The sequence below is a fragment of the Falco peregrinus genome, chromosome 8, assembly GCF_023634155.1.
Source record: "Falco peregrinus isolate bFalPer1 chromosome 8, bFalPer1.pri, whole genome shotgun sequence".
Classification (NCBI taxonomy): Eukaryota; Metazoa; Chordata; class Aves; order Falconiformes; family Falconidae; genus Falco; species Falco peregrinus.
In genome coordinates, this window is record NC_073728.1 from 47,381,053 (window position 1) to 47,399,235 (window position 18,183).

At 52.3% G+C, this 18,183-nt stretch overlaps 1 protein-coding gene and 1 long non-coding RNA gene across 2 annotated transcripts in view; both read right to left on the bottom strand.

Moving 5' to 3' along the window:
- Positions 1-5,634, bottom strand: part of FGF18 (fibroblast growth factor 18) — a 73,297-nt gene extending 67,663 nt beyond the window's left edge. The window contains exons 1-2 of the mRNA XM_005232361.4: positions 5,216-5,634; positions 4,911-4,947 (exon numbers count right to left, since the gene is read on the bottom strand). Of these exons, the coding sequence (XP_005232418.1) occupies positions 4,911-4,947; positions 5,216-5,247 (69 nt within the window). The 5' untranslated portion in view covers positions 5,248-5,634. The remainder of the gene's footprint in view (positions 1-4,910; positions 4,948-5,215) is intronic.
- A 3,103-nt stretch (positions 5,635-8,737) lies between these two features.
- On the bottom strand, positions 8,738-12,381 carry LOC129784994 (uncharacterized). Its single transcript, XR_008748396.1, has 3 exons — positions 10,927-12,381; positions 9,806-10,263; positions 8,738-8,987 (listed from the first exon to the last, which is right to left on the bottom strand). It is a non-coding gene; the product is annotated as an uncharacterized LOC129784994 (long non-coding RNA).
- Between the last annotated feature and the right edge of the window lie 5,802 nt (positions 12,382-18,183).

Genomic DNA, 18,183 nt, shown 5'->3' on the forward strand with positions numbered 1-18,183 from the left:
GAGCAAGGAGGTTTTAAACAGGATCAAACAATTTAATATGGAACCAAACCTTTCCTCTGCGGGTTGCAGCCTAGCGGAGCCACCCAAGCAGGCACCACATCCACCGCCACAAGTCCAGCAGCAGCACAGATCCAAAGCCGTGGATCATATCATCAACTCCAGCCTGTGATGGGGTCATGCACTTCATCAACATTGCCGAGTTCCTCCTCCTCCTCTAATTAAAAGAGGCTTTGCTTATGCAGTTTCTCTTGTCTTCTCACTGCCTAATAATTTAAGAGTCGGCTACGATCAGAAAAATCAACAGAAAACTTCCCAGCCTCTCTCAGACTACCTCTGCCATATTTTGTCCTTCACAGCATTGCTTCTACAACCCATGTGTTAGCAGCCCCGCACGAGCACAGGGTGGGCCAGCTCAGGTGGGCATTGCAGCGCGGCAGCAACCACAGCGAGACAAGACTGGAAAGTGGAACTCACTTCAGACGTTTTCAGGGAGGTGGGCTACCTCCACCTGAGGGGGTCCAGACACCCACAGGGAGCAGGAGGCAGGTGCCGGCACAGGGATGCTGTGCTGAGAACTCGGTGGTCCCACCCCGGGCTGGGCGGAGATGGCAAGCACAGGGTCTCACAGCCTGGGAGCCAGAGGGTGCTGGTCCCCTGCCGAGCCTCAGGCTTTGCCACCAGCAGCAGAGCACTCCGCCACATCAAAGAAGCACCTGCCCTATCCCACAGCACAGGCCTGAAGAGCGAATCAGTGGTGCCCGAGCCCCAGAGCCTCCACCCCTGGCAGCACACGCAGCCTTGGCCACAGCCTCAAGACAGATGCTCACGCCACCCAAGGAAGGAGGGAGCAGGTGGGTGCCCACCTGTGGGGAAGGTGGATGTGAGAATAACCCCACTGGGGTCAGGCGGTCCAGCACCCTGCCTTCCGCGCCAACCACCAGCACTACTGGAGAGGGCAGAGCACGGGGACCCTTGGCTCCAGTACCACTCCACACCTGTAGAAGGGGTGACCAGAAGCCCTGGCCAGGCAAGCTGTGACAAGGACCATGCTCTGGCTTCTCCACAACAGTGTCCCCAGTGCCATTCGGTGGCACTCGCGGCCGACCACCCCGGGAGGCGGCTGTGGAGCAGCAGATGGGGAGAGGGGAGGGAGCCGCTCAGCAGGCTCACGCCTCTGACATGTGCTGCACACAGCTCCGCCAGACCGCAGGATCTGGCTCACTGAATGTGTGGAAGCAACACTCCTCTGTGTCTCACTTTACAAAGCCCCAAACAATAACTGTCTGTCGCTGCACAGGAGCTTAGGAGAAATAAGTTGCTATTGGCATGGTGTGCGGCAGCCTTCCTCTTACACAACACCAGCAGATGTGAAAATAGCCCGGTGCTGCCTTGTGCGCTCCTCTGACCTCCTGTTTGCTTCTGGATCAGATTCCAAAGCTGGATCTTAACCTACAAGAGCCATAAAAGCAAAGGATTTGGCCCTATCAGGGACCTCTTCCTAATCTAACACAGATGCACTTCATGTAGGAGAACACGCTGAGGTTTATCAGGGCAGGGAAGAGGCTGAGGCAGCACGAGCCTCCGCTCCACAGCATGGCCAGGGCAGCCCGCGCCGGCATCGTCCCATACTCCAGCCGACAACGCACTGGAGGTGGCCCAGGGGCAGAAGAGCTGGAAGCTCTCACAAACACAAAACCTGGCATCCTACTGCTCAGCCTGCACCAAAGCTGCTTCCAGCCCCCACCTGACCCGGCAAAGGGGGACATCTGAGCTCCTGAGGTCCCATGTCCCTGACCCCAATGTCCTAAAGGGCCACTGGGGCTGCCAGAGCTGGTACAGCATGGGAGCCCCCCTCCATCCACACAAGGTGCTCCTGGGGTTTCTCACCCATGTGAAGAGCAGGGAGTGACTCCAGAGCCAAACACAAAACCGCTCCAGGACATACGGAGGGAAAAAGCATGTGGAGGACAAATTGCTCCCAGAAACGTGAAAAGGCACTGAGACAATTAAACCAAAGGATGCTAAAGATAAGCAATAGAAGGAGAGTTTAATAACCAGTGGTGAAAGGGTACCCCTAAGAACAACCTGCATAAATAAATTAATCTCTCCAGTGTCCCCAGGGATATCCAGTGTCCCTGCTGCCCTTGGGACTGCAGCAAAGCCAAGCAGCAGAGGAACTTCCCAAGATGCAAGAGAAGAAAACAAGACAGGGACATCGCTACCATGGGGGAAGGGACCGGAGAACAAGGTGTCCTCCTCACAGCCCGACAAGGTACAGGGCTGCTCTCACAGCCGCTGGCACCCATCGCCTGTGCTCCAGCAGCGCTCCCCTCTGACCCACCATGCGCTACTCCCTGTTGTCCCTTGGTGGAAACGTCACCTGACAGCAAAGCCCTGGAGGACCCCAACTCATCCAGCAGACTAAATCCTGCTGTAACCCCCCCCCCTCCCTCCGAGCTTGCCACGGTCTGGGCTGGGAAATGCACCTGCGGGGCTGCCACAACCTACCCTCAAGCGATGCTACACCGACCGGGTCACCTGCGGCACTGTGGACGCAGGCTCGGGGGCTGCGGAAAGCTCTGGGCCAGCAGCTGAGCTGACATGCCACCTAACTGCGGGCAGCTTGCACGTCACACACCACAGTCTTTGTACGCGCTTAACTAACAGAAGATGCAAAATACCTAAGCTGTGGTATTTTGCCCCAGAATCCCTCCAGCCCCAACACATGCTGGAGGGATTTCTACCTTTGCATGCAGAGCCAGAGAGTCACAGCCAGCAGCAGAGGAGCGTAATTCTAAGACTAACACGTGAGACGACCCGCTGATCATGGCTTGCATGGGAGGGTGAAAGGCGGCCTTAGAATATAATCCATTTCAGGCACTCTTAAATCTCTCCAATACAACACAGAGCCCTTTAAGCAAAACTAAACAACTTCCTTTAGCCTAAATAAATATTAAACCTAAGTGATGCATTAATTTACTCCAGTTCACCAAAGGCTAACTCCTACCCAAATTGATCATTATAAAAGAAATCCTATAATCCCTCGCTCCCATTCAGGCTCAAAACATGTAATCCCGTGAATAAATCCAGAAAGAAAGTGTAACAAAATGGGCAATAAAAACTTACAGCATTCACATCTTTTCATCTACCATTAATACTGTAAACACTCACTCGAAGGCCCTTGAGTATGACTAATCTAATGTTTTGGCTCCCAACACTAATTGCCGAAAGAGCTCGCCTCTCGGTGTGACACCCAGCGAGACCCACCGCCCCTCCAGCCACGGCCCAGGACACCTCCGCGGCGCCCAGCCACAGCGAATCCCCGCCTCAAATCCCGCACAAGGCTGCAAAATCAGCACGAAATGGAGCAAGTATGGTTCTAATAGCACCAGAGCGCAGAGCTTCCCCCACCACCACCTTTTTTTTTTTTTTTTTTTTTTTTATTATTTTATTGCTTTGGAAGCCTGCGAGCTCCAACTGTATAAATGCCAATAACTTCCCAAGTTTTAAGGCTGCTGAAGTAAGAGATCAGATTTTAGCAAGTGCTTTCCAGGCAGCCAGCCAAACTTTTTCTGATTCACTAAAAGCACCAAAGGGAGGGGGAGAGGGAGGGGGCTGGAAGGCTGATTAACTTCAGTTACCGCACAAGCACAAAAAAATATCTCCCCGCTGCAAAGGGTGCCGTCGCTGCGAGCCCTGCGCAGCCTGTTATTCCTTGGGCTTGAAAAAAAAAAAAAAACCAAAAAAAAAAAAAAAACGCACCGGAGAAATACAGCAAACGCCTTCCAACCGCAGGGTAATTTACAGCTGTGGATCCTCTCCTGCCGAGGAGGCTGCGCCGCCGAGGGGAGGCTCTGCTGGTGTTAGGTTCGAGCTGCAGTTTTCAGAGGGGATGAGAAAAAGAATGTGACCGGGGATTTTTTTGAGGGGTTGGGGAGCAGAGGATGGGGCTGGTTTGGGTTTTCATTTGGCCGGAGGGATGGAGCCCCCTCCAAGGTCGCAGCTGTGCTCATGCGGGACCATCCCTCGCTGCCGTCGGGTGTCGGGGTGAGCAGGTGCAATCCCGGCCAAAGCACCGCACGGGGCCGAGGGGTGGCACGAGTGTCCCCCGGCCCTGCGGGACGGTGGGCTGGAGCCACTGGGACAGCGGCACCTGCTCTGCCTGGTCCCGCAGGTGGGTCTGCTCCGGGATGCCCAGCTCAAATCCCCATCCCAGGGAGCTGCGTGGCCCTGGGGCTGTTGGGGGGCAGCGGCTGCCCTGGCACCCCCAGCCGCCGTCCCTGTCCCGCAGGCGCCTGGGCTGCGGAGCCTCGGCGCTCAGGGTGTTCCTCCAACGGCTCCATTCCTGCCGAGGCAGGATCAAAGGCAGGATCTGACTTGGATGGCTTTCTACTGAATAATGGGGAGGGAGCACACAGCCTCCTTCTCCTGGCTAGGGAAACGCGTGTTTTTCAAAGTATCAGTTTTTGGGAGTAAGTTCTCTAGGAGAGGGGGGAGGAAATAAAAAAAGGGGGAAAAAAATAGAAGAAAAGGAAAAGAGGGCGAGCAGAAGAGCGCCTGCTTTTCCAAGGCAAGTGCATCAATCAACGTTGTGCAAGGAGAGTCCAGCACTCCCTCTCACATCATTAGCCAGGCTAATGCACTCCAGAGGATCCCGCTAGGGCAGGCTACCGGCACCCGCACCGGGGCACCCCGCGCCCGCAGCGGGCACCCAGCGAGAGGGGCAGCCCCCTGCCAGGGCAAGTGACACTCCGGCATCTGGCGCGGGGAGCGGTTTAATACGTCTATAAAAACTAGAGGGGAAAAAAAGTGAAAGCCCCAGCCAAAAGTGCCTGGCACTGCGAGGTCAGCACGCCGCCTTTGTTTCTGTTTTACAACCAAAAGCGAAAGAGGACAGAAAGGACACGTACCTGTACCTGAAAGCACAGCAGCAGGAAATGTAAACATCTGGAGAGGAGAAAAAAAAAAAAAGCAACAAAAGATCAAATGATGCGGTAAAATGGTTAAAGTTGATTTTTTTTTTTTTGCTTTGTTTTTGTTTGCGATTTTTTTAAAGGACACAGAGCGATGCTCTGCTTATGAAAAGGCTCGGGTCCCGATTACCACCTGATTGCAAGGAAAATGCAACCGGAGCCTCCAAAATGAAAGTTTAAAAAAAATAAAACCAACCAAAAAATTTTTTAAAAAATATTTAAAAAGATGCCATAATCCTTACAGGCAAGTGCAGGCTGAGAGCAGTGAATACATCGCTGGGCGAGGAGAGGGGGCAGGTCAGTGGCTTCACGCTAGCGGAGTGCAGTCCCCCACCGCCGCCCTGACATGGGAGCGATCCGGCCGGCGAGCTCCGCTCCGCTCCGCGCCGTTCCGCGCCGCTCCGCGCCGCCGAGAAGTTGTGGTACCGCCCGCTTTGCCTCCTCCGAGTGACTCGCTTAGGCATCAGCTCTCCTCTCCCCCTGTCTCTCCTCCTCCTCCTCCTCTCCCTCTCTCTCTCTCCGCCTTTGGGGGGATGAAGGTGCTTATTGTCAGTAACTTCCGATCATCAGCCAGTGCCCCCCCGCCGCCCCCCGGGCCGGCCCTGCCAGGCGGAGAGAGCCTCTCCGCGGCCCCGCGCCCGCACAGCGCCGCCGCGCCCCGCTCCGCGCCCCTCTGCGCTCCGCTCGGCGCGGTGGCATGGCGCTGCGCGGGGCGCGGGCGGGAGGCGGGACCCGGGGCGCGCCCGGGCGGCCCCGCGGGGCTGGCACCGCCTGCGCGGGTGGCGCACCGCCTGCGCGGATAGCGCACCGCCTGCGCGGCGCGCCCAGGAGGGCAGGGGCGGCGCGGAAAGTATTTTTTTTTAGGAAAATAATGTATTAAAAAAAAAAGGGGGGGGGGGGGGGGCGAGCGAGGCCGCGCCGCTCCAGTCCCCTCCACGGCTCGCCCGAAACACGAAGGGGTCCCCCCGCGCCCTGACACGCGTGACCCGCGGCCGGTCCCGCACCGCGCTGGGCTCCGGGGGGCGGCGGGGCCCGGCGCTCTCTTACCTCCGGGCGCGTCCCGGCCCCGGCGAGCCCCGGGCGGGCGGCAGCGGGGCCCCGGCGCGGCCCCCCGAGTACCGGGCACCCGCCGCCGGGGCCGGGACGAGCCGCGCCCGCCGGGGCCATGAGCCCGGCCCGGTGCCGCGGCGGTGCCCGGCGGGGCTGCCCGGCGCTCCGGCACGCTTCGCCTGCCCTCCAGCGGCCGCGCCGCGCCCCGCACCGCCGGCCGGCTCCCGCAGCCCGGGGGGCACCGAACGGCTTCCCCCTCCTCGGGTTGCTGCGGTTTGGTGGTGGGGTGGGTTTTTTTTTTAGCTAAAGAAAAAAAAATTCGCACGCTGAGAGCGTGCGGTAACTCTTTCCCGGTCTCTGCAAGCTCGTTTATAGCAGACAAAATGCCAGGAACCGTTAACCTCCACGTACAGCCTAACTCCAAAGAGAGCCTAATGTCAGTTAACACCTTATTAAGTGAGAACATAACCATAGCTCATAACTCGGAGCTTTCCAAACTCTCCACTCGAGTACCAGCGCATGCCGGCACGGCACGTTGGGCCCTGCTGCTCCCACATCTGGGGGACCAGAGTGCTCATCCCCCCTGTTCTCAGCCACAAACCAGGCAGCATCCTCCGTCCCTGGAGTTCCTTGCTGGGGACCGCTCAGACACAAATCACACTGGTTTTCAGCTGACAGTTTCAGGCCCAAGAGGCACAGAATACGTTACCATTTGAAAACAGTGATAAAGCAAATTCTTAGAAACCCCCCAGCGCCAGCATGCATATGGGACATATGCAATGGACTTCCCACTTCTGCTCTTAGGGATCCAGATGTAAAAAAAAAAAAAAACAAAAACAAAAAAAACCCACAACCCAAACTGCTACCAATTACTAACACCACCAACACCAGTGGCAGCACACATCCCTGTCCCTGTGGTCCCATGGCACCTCGCCACAGCTGGAGGCTGTTTCCAAGGATGGCCAAGATCATCAGAGCCACCCTCCCAAGACCCACAGGTTGAGCTCCCCAGGGTGCCCCATGCAGAAACAGTACAAACAGAATCTGGCAATTCGCAGGATGAGAGCATTTAGCTTAGATGTGAAAATATTTAATATATTCCTAATCATCATCAAAGAGTCTTTTCCTCAAAGCAGTTTGGGTGGGGAGGAACCCAGCCTATGCTGCCTTGTGCCGTCAGGTGCTGCTCAGTCACCCAAGAGCAAGGCACCCCACAGCATGGGATCAAGCCCAGTGTTTCCATGAGCATCAGCCCATCACCTCGCTAATCCCCAGCGCCTGCTGCCCAAGGAGACCCTGCCCAGCACACACAGCAGCTAGGCAGAGCCAGAAGGCAATAATTCGTCTCTAACACCTGATTGTGGTCACCTGCAAGCATGAGCTTTGATTGCTCCTTCTCGACTGTCCTGACCACCAAAACTCAAAGCAATCAGAGAATTAATTGGAACTGTCTCAGAGACAGTCCTGGGGCAGGATTCTGGCCCCAGTGGGTTTCTTTGGCCCTCCCTTAGGTAATTTTTTCCCTTTAGCTCTTCTAGGTGCAAATGCAAGGCTGTAAAATCAATCTGCCCTAAATCCAAGGGGGAAGATAGCAGAGGGCGGCTGTGGGAAGCCTGCATGGTCCCTCTACTCAGCGGAGCTCCAGAAAAGGCCACCAAGACTCCCACTGATGGCTGGTGCACCACAGACTGCACCAGACCAAGGATGTCATCCTCAGCTGAAACCAGATTTCTGCAGCTCCACCAAGAGCCCATGTCACATTTCTCTCTTCCCAACCCCAGAATCACCCTTGAGGAAGCAGGGTCCACGCAGAAAACGGGTACCTGGAACTCAGTCCCCACCCTTACTGTGACAATGCCAGGGTGCTGCACTGTTACCAGGAGGCATTAGGTTCATCCTGCCAACCCTCAGAGCTGAGCCTTTCATACCACTGACATTCTGTGCCAGTTTAAAGCATTGCATTTTCCTCCTTCGACAAGAGTGGAAAACACTCAGCAACCAGAATATGGAAGTCAGGACTTCTGGGTGAGGTTTTCAAATCCAAAGCATCCCACACATGACCTGCCCCCTCTCCCGCAGGAGCAGAGCCTTCCACACACCAAGTGCATCAGCTGCTTTACATTACCAATGTGTGGGTTGGCCTTGAGGACCTCAGGGTCTTTAAGTAGGATGATGGCTTACACAGTATCCAAAGGAAAGTTCATGCTTTTCTACTGCATGCCTTCATAAGACCAGTTTGACATGGAAAAGCCATTGGTGATGCACTGGGGAAGGGATGGAAGTCCCTACGGTGGCCACGAGCACCCATCCCACCACTTTGGGGCTTTGCAGCATGACAGCCCCATCACCTGCCAATGAGAAAATCCTCCATAGACAGTGACTGATGGTGTTGCCCAACACCCAAGCCAGCCCAGGGCTGGTGTGCCCAGATAGAAGCAGCATGGCTAGAAAAGTCATTTGTGAAGCAGCTAATATTTATAATTTCAATTCCCCCAAGAGCATGGAAACAGAGCAGCTACAGCAGAGCTACAAGCTACACATGGAAAAACCTGTCACAGGTGATGCTGGCCCAGCTGACACACAGTGTGCCAGCAGCACAGCCGTCTCCCACCACTGCATCCCAGCTGGAGCTTCAGCTGCCAAAGGGACCGGATCCATACAAAGCAAAAGGCACCCAGACACCTCAAGGAGTGGGAACTGTCAGGGCAACACCTGGGGGGTGCTTTAAAGAGGACACTTGGGTTTTCTCTTTTCAATTATGAAAACATTTCATTTGCAATCACACACGAGTTCTTTATTTAAACTAGATCCATGTTTTGTGCATCAGTAGTCTGACAAAGCCCTTTAATCTTTAAAATCCCAATAGGTACCTGAAGAATAATAGCAATATCAAGTGGATCTCAGACTACCAGCCTCGAAGAACACAGCTGAACACAGAAAACAGATGAGGCCGCTCACGTGTATCTGTGGAAAAATAAAAGTATCACTTAGCTACACATTGTTACAATATGTGTGTATGTATATATACTATATTAAGAGCTCTGCACCCACGCCTATTGCTCCACTGCTGAAGGTTGCGATTTGATCCAATTCCCCACACAAACGCAGCCAGCACAGCCAGTGCCCACTGGAAAATGAACACCTTTATTTTAAGCTGTTTATTTTTCACAGGGCATACTCAGGGTGCCAAGGCTGGTGTTCCTAAGAGCCTGATGCTCACAGCACTACATCAAGCAAGACGCGGGCCAGGTAGGGTCCCTGCGCTGTGGGGCGCTCCCCGAGATCTCCCAGGGTTACTGCCTTTCACTCACCCATGCAAATGCCTGAATTAAGACTATGTCCTACAGTGCCTCGGTGGCTTATTGGATTAGTGACTGCTCTTCAGCAGCTCAAATCAAAGTCTGAGCAGCATGACCTTTCACTTGCAGGGCTGTGAAGGTGCCCCCAGGGAAATGCGTTTCCCTTGCCCTGCTCCAGTGGTCCATATCACCCAAGGAGCAGACATTTCACAGAGCATGAAACCCATTCAATGGGGCCAAGGACTTAGCAGCACGCTTGAGTGGGAAGCCTGCCCACCCACTGGACACTCCTTTGGAATGTGAATGAGAAGCCGGCAGCACATGCCAGCACAGGATCCGGCCCCGCTGCACCTGGCATACTGTGCCACTGGAGCCCTTTCTCCTTTACATCCAAGATGTAAAGGAGAAAGAAAAAAACCAGGCTGACGTTTTGCAAAGACCAAGTTCAGCTCTGCATCGCAGCACTGCCGCTGGCGAACAAACCTGTGCGCTGCTTGCTCCTGGCATCTTCTGCATCCCCAGCCTCGGGCTGTTTCAATAAGCACTTCTTCCTGAAAAGCAGCTTGAAGAGGATTTCTACATTTTAAACCTTCAGTAAAAGGAAAGGCAACTTTTAGAAGGGCTGTGGCACGTATTCTCTCTTTATCCAGTTTACGCACAAAAAGGCAACTTTATCCCAAGGTAAGAAGAGATTTTAGAAACACTTCTGCCACATGGCCTGGACAGGCAGGGAGGGAGGGGATGCGGATGCTTTGCAGTTACTGCCACTTGGCAGAACTGCCACCTCAAAACAACGCTGAACTGGTACCCGGGAGGACAGGACTTCAGCTTTTGCACCACAATATTCAGCCACAACCTCGTGAAAGAAACATGGTGAGGAGCAAACAGGACTCCGATTCCGCCAGCCACAAAGTACCAGGCTAAAGCCCTGATTCAAAGCACTGGAAGAAAAGGGAGAGAGATAAAAATAAAAGTTGCATGAAAATTCTGCAAAGCAATTTGCAAGTCGTCAGTGTGCGAGGTGCCAGCAGGGCCAACAGAGAAGAGAGGGTAAGGCCATGCAAAAGGTTAACAAGCAAAGCCACAGTTTCTACATGAAAATGCATCCCCTGTGCCAGCCCTACAAGCACCTGCATGGGAAGGGTGCTTAGCGTGGGGCAGGTCACAGCAGCCAGGAGCAGAGGTGCACAGCTTTGGTGGCTTTCCAGAGCCCTCTTCAGCCGCTAGCCTGGCTAACACACCCTGCGGTGCTTCCCCCACATCTACAGGCAGCAGCTCCATCCTCCTGCTCAGCGCAGCTGGAACACAAGAAGAGCAGGGCAATCAGGGATGTGGTGTTTAGCAATTTTGGTGCTTTGCAGCCGTGGCTGGTCCCCAGCACCTTGCTTCACCGCGGGCCATCAGACAGCAGCTGCAAGGCTGGGAAGCTGCTGGGTGCTGCTGCTCAGCCCCTGAAGCTCCCAGATTTCGCTGCATACCAACAGGCACAGGGAAAGCTCACTTATCAGCTAACCACAGATGGAATTTAGGTTTTAGCATGCTGAAGTTTCTCCCTGGACGTAAACAAACCACGCGCAGAAGAACAACAGCAACCCAAACCATACGTCGTCAGCTTTTACACCAGGTTTTCACCAAGCTCCGAGACAGATGAAGAGCCAGGGAGATCAGCACAGAGCCAGTGCGTGTCTGCAGCCACTCTGCTGCTTGCCCGGACTTTGAAAACACATGGAGGCCTAGGGAATGAACCGAAATAGGGAACAAAGGTGTAAATAAAGCGAAAGCAGAAATGCTGAATTCCCACAACGAGCATTTTAAACACTAATTCTGGACACGTGTAACAGAGTTTTCCTTCACTGCACTAAAAAAAGAACTCGAAGCAGTGCTGGGTGCCTTCTGCTGACTGAGTTTTTAGCTTGTGACTGTTGAGCTGTGCTTTATAAGCCCCACAAATCAGCCACCAGCCTGGAACACATGAACTGCACCATGCCATGCCAGCCAGTGGGGATGGCAACGGGAATTAGAGGCATTAATCCTGCAAATACAGAAGCATCGATCCCCTGTGGTGACCAGGAGCTGGGTGGGCTAGGGTTTAGGTCAAGAGGCCTGAAGACTGGCACTATTAAGATGCAGGTGTGGCATGACCCCATCTTTTTAGTACGAAGTATTTGCTATTTCATAGCCGCTGGGCAGCCCAGCTGGACAGAGGTGAAAGGTCTCTGGAGCCTGAATGAAGACAGCACATCCATTAGTCAGCATTAAGGAGAGAATACGTGCGAGGGGTGATGTGAAGTCCCAGCTCTGCTGGAGTTTGCCCTGCCATTACCAGGGGAGGCCTCTTCTGGCCTCCAGGAACTCTCGCCTTGAAGAACGATTACTGAAAAAGCACATAATGCATGCCAAATATAAGCAAGCACAAAATACCAGAATAATGGGATAATATGAATAAGAAATACAAATAATAGGGTATCATTCTGTACCATGAATACATCCACCTAGGACAGCCTTCTGTAGACTGGAAGGTGAGGGAGCTGGCGCAGGGCAGAGCACCAAGTCCTGGGAGGATGGAGGTGGCCTGAAAACCCCAAAAGCCACGGCCAGCCAGCCCAGCATTGCAGACAAGCTGTCCCAGCTCCAGAGAGAGCAGGGATGCTCCCAAGGGCTTCTGCAGCCAACTGTCCTCACTGGACTTCTTAGGAACGGGGGCAAGAGAAGCACCTCTTCCAGCTCTAGACCACATGCATGTCTCACAGCCCCACGCAAAGGGAGAACCCAGCATGCTACAACCCTTTCTGTGATGTCTGTCATTACTTTGTAAGAAAAAAAACCCAACAAACTAAAAAAGTCTTATTCAGCAGTCAGGACTTCAGGGTTTGCAAAGGTTTTTCTCCACTGAAACACCTCCCAGATTTCAATGGGATTTGGGAACTGAAACCCCAGATGCCACCGAAAGCTCCAGCACACTTGTTAAACAAACCTCAGTGTTTTATCAGCAGAGGAATGAGGAAAACAAAATCACTGAAAATGACAGACATCTCAAGCTAAAGGAGAGACTCGTAGGCCAGTTCAATATGCTGTTCTCCTGGGTAGCCCACCTCCAGTGCTTTCCCCCACCCCACCGTCCCCCAGCCTGGCCACCCCTGCTCTGGTGTCCTGCCTGTCCCACAGAGAGAAGATGCCCATGGGCTTTCCTTGGCCCCACCACCCAGGAGCATTCCAGCTCCCCTCTGAAAGCGTGTGGCAGCTGCTCAAATGATTCTGAAGGGAGGCAGTACAGGAAAACCTCTGCAAGCAACCCTACACAAACCAGTAGGAAATTCCACTTTCCAGCCTGTGCAGTGCATTAAATCCTAGGGCTTGGCTTCTTGGATTTATATTCCTCCATGGTTTCGTTTTTCAAAAAAAAAAAAAAGAAAAAAAATCACAAGCTGTTAAGCTTCAAAACTTAGTATTTCCTTAACTTGGAGATTTTCAGCTCGACAGCTCTTAAACATAAACCTCTTTGACTGAAGTCTCCTGAATTAAGCTGTCTCCAGCAAGTCACCATCTCAACCCCCATCTATGGAGCCTCCTTCTCTCTGGGATGACCGATCCCTTTCCCAGCCACTGCTGTGGGCTCCTGCACTGCCCCGGCTGCTGTCTCACAGGCAGGACCTCACGTGGAGGCTGCACGACCACACGTGTCCCCACAGCTGGCACATGCCACCCCAGGGCAGCTCGGGGCCAATGCACACACAGCTGCAGGTGCTGAACAACTGGTGATGTCCTGGACCTCTCTATACCCCACGTCACTGTTCTTGGTGATGGCACAACCCAATAAACAACTTGGAGCAACCTCAGAGCAACTTTAGGCAGGCCTGGAGACAGACACAGGACAGCTCTTTCTGAAAACAACGCCAAGAAAAGTGTGTTTTACTAATCCTTTTGAAGAGGACCTGTAGGCTACATCTCACTTCAGAGCAAGGACTCCAAAAATGTAGCAGATGGATGGCTCATTTTCTTGGCTGTTTACACAAAAATATATCCAAATGTGGCCTTTTTCTGGAAAAATCAACGTCACAGGCCAGTGAAGAGGAATCTCTGGAAGTCCCATTCTGCTGGGGCATGCCCAAGCACCTCGCACCCCTGCAGGCAGGTAGGGCTGAAGGCTCCATCGACGTGGAGGCACACGGCAGGGCAGCGCTGAGCTTTTCTCATCACCATGCTTCACCGTGACTGAAAAGAGGGCACCCGTCTCTGTTGTGCTCTTGGTGACACTTTGCCACACAACACAGATGGGTGGATGGATTCATGCAGGAGCACCATGTCTGCACTTGTGTTCAAAAGATTTTTCTGGAGACTGAGAGCACGAGACTGACGATGGAAAGACAGTGCTGCTTGCAGCAGCAACAGATAGAAAAGACTGGAGGAGGAACTGATAAGGATTAGAAAACAGAGAGGAGAAGCCTGAGGAGCAGTGATGGACCCAGCTAGCAAGAAGGCTGTGCAAAGATGTAGAAGTGGGAATGAGTTGTAACGTACTATGCAGAACCATAAAGCTGGAGGGAACAAGCAGAACCACCTCTCCTAGTTTGAGACCCTAAAAAAGAAGCCAAGATCCCCCGATCTCCCAGTCCTTCCGTGGTCTCCGGAGATCACGAGGGTTGGGTCCCCTTCATTATGGTGATCCCATGATACATTATTGCCTTTAGCTATGGGCGGGGGGGTGGTGGGGTGGGGGGTCATTTACTTAAAATCTATTTTTCCATGTGGACAATTTGAAGGAAATTCTACTTAGAAGTATGGGAAAGAGTTAAGGGGCAGGGAAGAATGTCCTAAAGGCCAGAGGTGGCCTTATTACTAAACTGAAGGCATTCTCTATTAGCTGCAGCAGCCCACTGTTCACAGCACCCACACATAGGTGTGGCATTTACATACAGGCAGCAGCTACAACAGCAGGTACTTTGGGAGGCAACACTCAAAGCAACTCTGGGATAACATATACTGCCCCAACATAGCATGACCTGCGTCACTAGAAACCTCTCATCGAGGATGCTCTTGGGAAAATATCCCAATTGCAAGCTGTGGGACAAATAAAGGACTAATGGGAAAAGTTACACAAAGCAGGCACGGATAAAGGTGGTTACAGCAGTGAAAAGCCAAGTACCTCAACAAGCTACAATATGCCTTCAACTCTCCCTGCAATTATTTCACATTTAAAAAAAAAAATGCAAAAACCTCAGGCTTAATTTGAAAATAGCTTTGAGAATTTATATCCTCACTCAAGAGGAACTTATTTTCTCTTAAATACCAGGTAAGTGAACGGAATTGGATGGGGCTCAGCAGGCTTAGGGCCCCAGCAATTAGCTGAAGGGATCTCGAGTAAGACTGCAGGACCCTTTGACAAAATTGCCTTCAGTTTATAAAAAAGACTGTTTCTAGTACCAGCATCAACCAAACACTAAGTCTAAGATGAACCAATTGTGTTCCGAGTGGCCTGATCACATCCCCTTGTCCCCTCCTTTTGCCACCTGCTGCTCAGGTATGCCAGTTTCCATCCCCTGGCCTGGGCCAGGCTCTGGGCAGCAGCACATCGCTGCCGGCACAGCCGCCTCCGAAGCTGCAGGTGCTGTTAGAGGACTCCTGCCGAGCATCCCAGTGGGTCTCTGTTTTTCTCATTCTCACTTTTGATCCTCAGCCGCCACCTTTCTTGTTTTTTTGATTCACTGCCCTTTATCATTTTTCGTTTTCTCCTTTTCCTTTCCTATCCTTTTCCTAAAAAGGCTCTTTTGGCTTGGTTCAGAGAGCTGATAGAAGTGGGAGAAGAAAGTTTCTGAAGTAAAGGGCAGAGCAAAAGTCAGCCCCATACAAGTGACCACAAGCCATGCATGCATACAGTTACAGGAGTCCAGTGGTCTCCACGGAATGCATATATCATCTTAATTAACATTTAATACATTTGATTGATTTGGTCCAAATTCGGCATGGTTTAAAATCCACTCGCCTAACACTACCCAACAGCCAGCCATTGAAGAGCTGATCCAACATGACACACAGAATTGCTCCCAAAGGCATAAATGCAGATAAAAAAAACAACAGCAGCAGAAAGCAGGGGACTCCCCCCGCTGTCTGCAAAGGGAAGGCTGAGTCAGGCCCTTCCAGACACACCTCGAGGTTCTGTACCGCATCTCCTGTGCCCCATCACGAAGCTCAGCTCTCCCCGTTCAGATTAGGAGAGCCAGGACTCAGACAAAGCAACTCCTAATAAATACCAGATCGCAAAAACCTCCAAACCTCACTCAACACAACCAGTTGCACTTGCTGCCGCTTGCCAGGACCTACTGCCCATTAGCCAAGGCCAGGGAATGAAGGCGCTCCATCGAACGCCTGCTCCAAACCACCCAATTCATTTGCAGCTTTTTCTATGACATTTTGTAAGTAGGATCCAGGCTTTTAATTCCCCTTTGGGAAAACGGCAAGAGAAATAAGAAATGTGCTTGTTCCACAGGGAACGAGGGAAGGAAAAGCCGGGAGTTTGGCTGCTAGTCAGTAATGGCACACTGGAAGGAAGATGGGACATAGCTTGGGGTATCTGGGTACGATTACTAGAGAAGGAGAGGGCAGAGAGCATGTTCCAGCATGAACTTAGCCCCTGAGGGACTGTCTGGGTGGCAAGAAGCCCAGAAGCGCCACCCATCCTGGCCCTGTTTTCCATTACCTCAGCCCACACACACTCCCTTCCACCCTCCCGCCAGCCTTGCTCTGGTTGTTCCTCTCCAAAGGCTGCAACAATTGCTGAGCACAGGCAAAATAACAGAGCCCCATACTCAGCGCAGTGCTTGGGATCTGAGGCACCATTCTGGCAACCTACTTTGATTCACAGGGCCAAACAGAACTCCAGAGACAGCCCCAAGGTGGCCACAGGCACTTTTCTTGACCACCCTAAGGAATAAGGCACAGACCAAGACCTCCTGAACCTGGAAAAGGGTTTTGTACTGCAGGACAGTATCCTTCTCATCACCTCCTCTGAAATCAGATGCTCAGAAGCACCAGACTTGGAGACAAAGCAGATCCGTACAGAGCAGCTGTACCCACAGCCACCACCGTGCAGCACAGGACAGCGCTGCTGCACAGCCTGCGTGGTCCTGCACAGCCGCGTGGCCTCTCCCTTGTCCCACGCAGGGGACCACCACCAGCTACCCTTCTCCTTGTAAGGAAGGAAACACTCATGGGGGGAAGCGATGCATGGAAAAAGCAACGAACAGAAGGGTCCTCCAACAGGTAGGGCAGCAGGGGGAGAAATTCGTGGGAAAAGGAGAGGTCAAGGGACAGCCACCTTGAGAGGCATTTTACCACCCCGTAAAGGAAAGACGAGTTTCCCCATGGAAGGTCAAATTTGCACCAAAGCGTGACTATGTACCTCCATGCTCTCAAACAAGCCATCCTCAAGGAGCAGGATCACACCGGCTTACAACCCTCAACATTGCCGTCAAAACATCACAGCTTTGCTCTTTGCTGCGATCGTGCCATTACCACCGTGGTAAAAGCGTGCTTCAACTCTGCAGTCAAGAACAGTACTTCAGCAACCCACATCTGGTATTTGGTATCTTCAACAGGTATTTTCACATCTGAACTTAAACTAAAGGTGTGGTTTTTTTAATTCAACCTCTAAGGCTCTGTTCATAGTGGAAGAACTGGCAGCCTGCACCTGAAAATCCTGGAGGATATGGCTGCAGAGCCCAGCAGCCCCACGGTGGCATCGGATGGCCAGTCCCAACAGGAGCGAAGCCTCTGGAGCCGTGACTGGGAGGAAGAGGAAGAGGCAGGCGCTGTTCTGGGAGGGATGCGGTGGATCACCACGCAGCAGATACTCACGCTGACCACTTCTCACAGCTAGAGCTGGTTAAGAATGTCAACTGGCAGGAAACAGTGAACAGCTAACCGGGGCCAAGTACAGTTATTTTTATGCCAGGATGCAAATGCCTCAAAGATGCTCAATGGCAGCCCGACAAAGATTTGACTGGCATCATACCTTGGCTACAGGACAGGGATACATTTTCCTTTAGAACTGCCCAGACAGGATCCATCTTCCCCCTGCAACCCTTGTGCAGAGCACGGCTGCTCCCCACGGATCTGCCTTGGTCAGTGACCTATAGACAGACAACACCCTGGCTTTTCTTAAAGTTTAACACTCAGAATATTTTATTGGCTGGATAGCCTCTTACTGAAATTACTGTACAATTTTCACTTGTTTCAGCCAAAATTGAGGGCAATTTTGCTTAAATAAGCCTGTCTGTGCCATTAGGTCTATTTCACCAGGGAAATTTGCTCTCACTTGTGCATATGACATCATCTGTTGACATAACCCCACCGAAACCATTTTAAACCCTTATACTCTGCCATTTCACATGCTGCAATTATACTCAAGTTTAAATGAATCTTTGACACTAGCCTTGCACAGTGTTTCACTTCTCTACCATGCACTTTGCTTGGCTTTGCGTTTCCAAAAAAAAGTGTTTGCTTCCGGAGGCTTGCATTCATTTCCACCATGCCCAGAATCTCAACTAAAGAAAACTAAGGTTTTTGTAACTGCAAACCTTAAAAATATTTCCAGCGACAATTTTACAAACCAGATTATACATTCTGCTTCTAGAACAACCTGGAAAAAGAACACCCGATAAAAAAAAAAAAAAAGAGACCCCCACGCCCTATTAGGGCAACCCAATAGAAGATTTTACCATGTCTTGTGAAGGTAACCGCTGTAGGACCCAAGTGTGCAAGTCCTTCGAGTGGAAAAAACCTCAACCAGCTAAAGCCTGCTTTAATGCCCTTCTGTTCTCAAATACGATTTTTCTGCTGTGAAAAACACTGGTCAGTTGCATTAA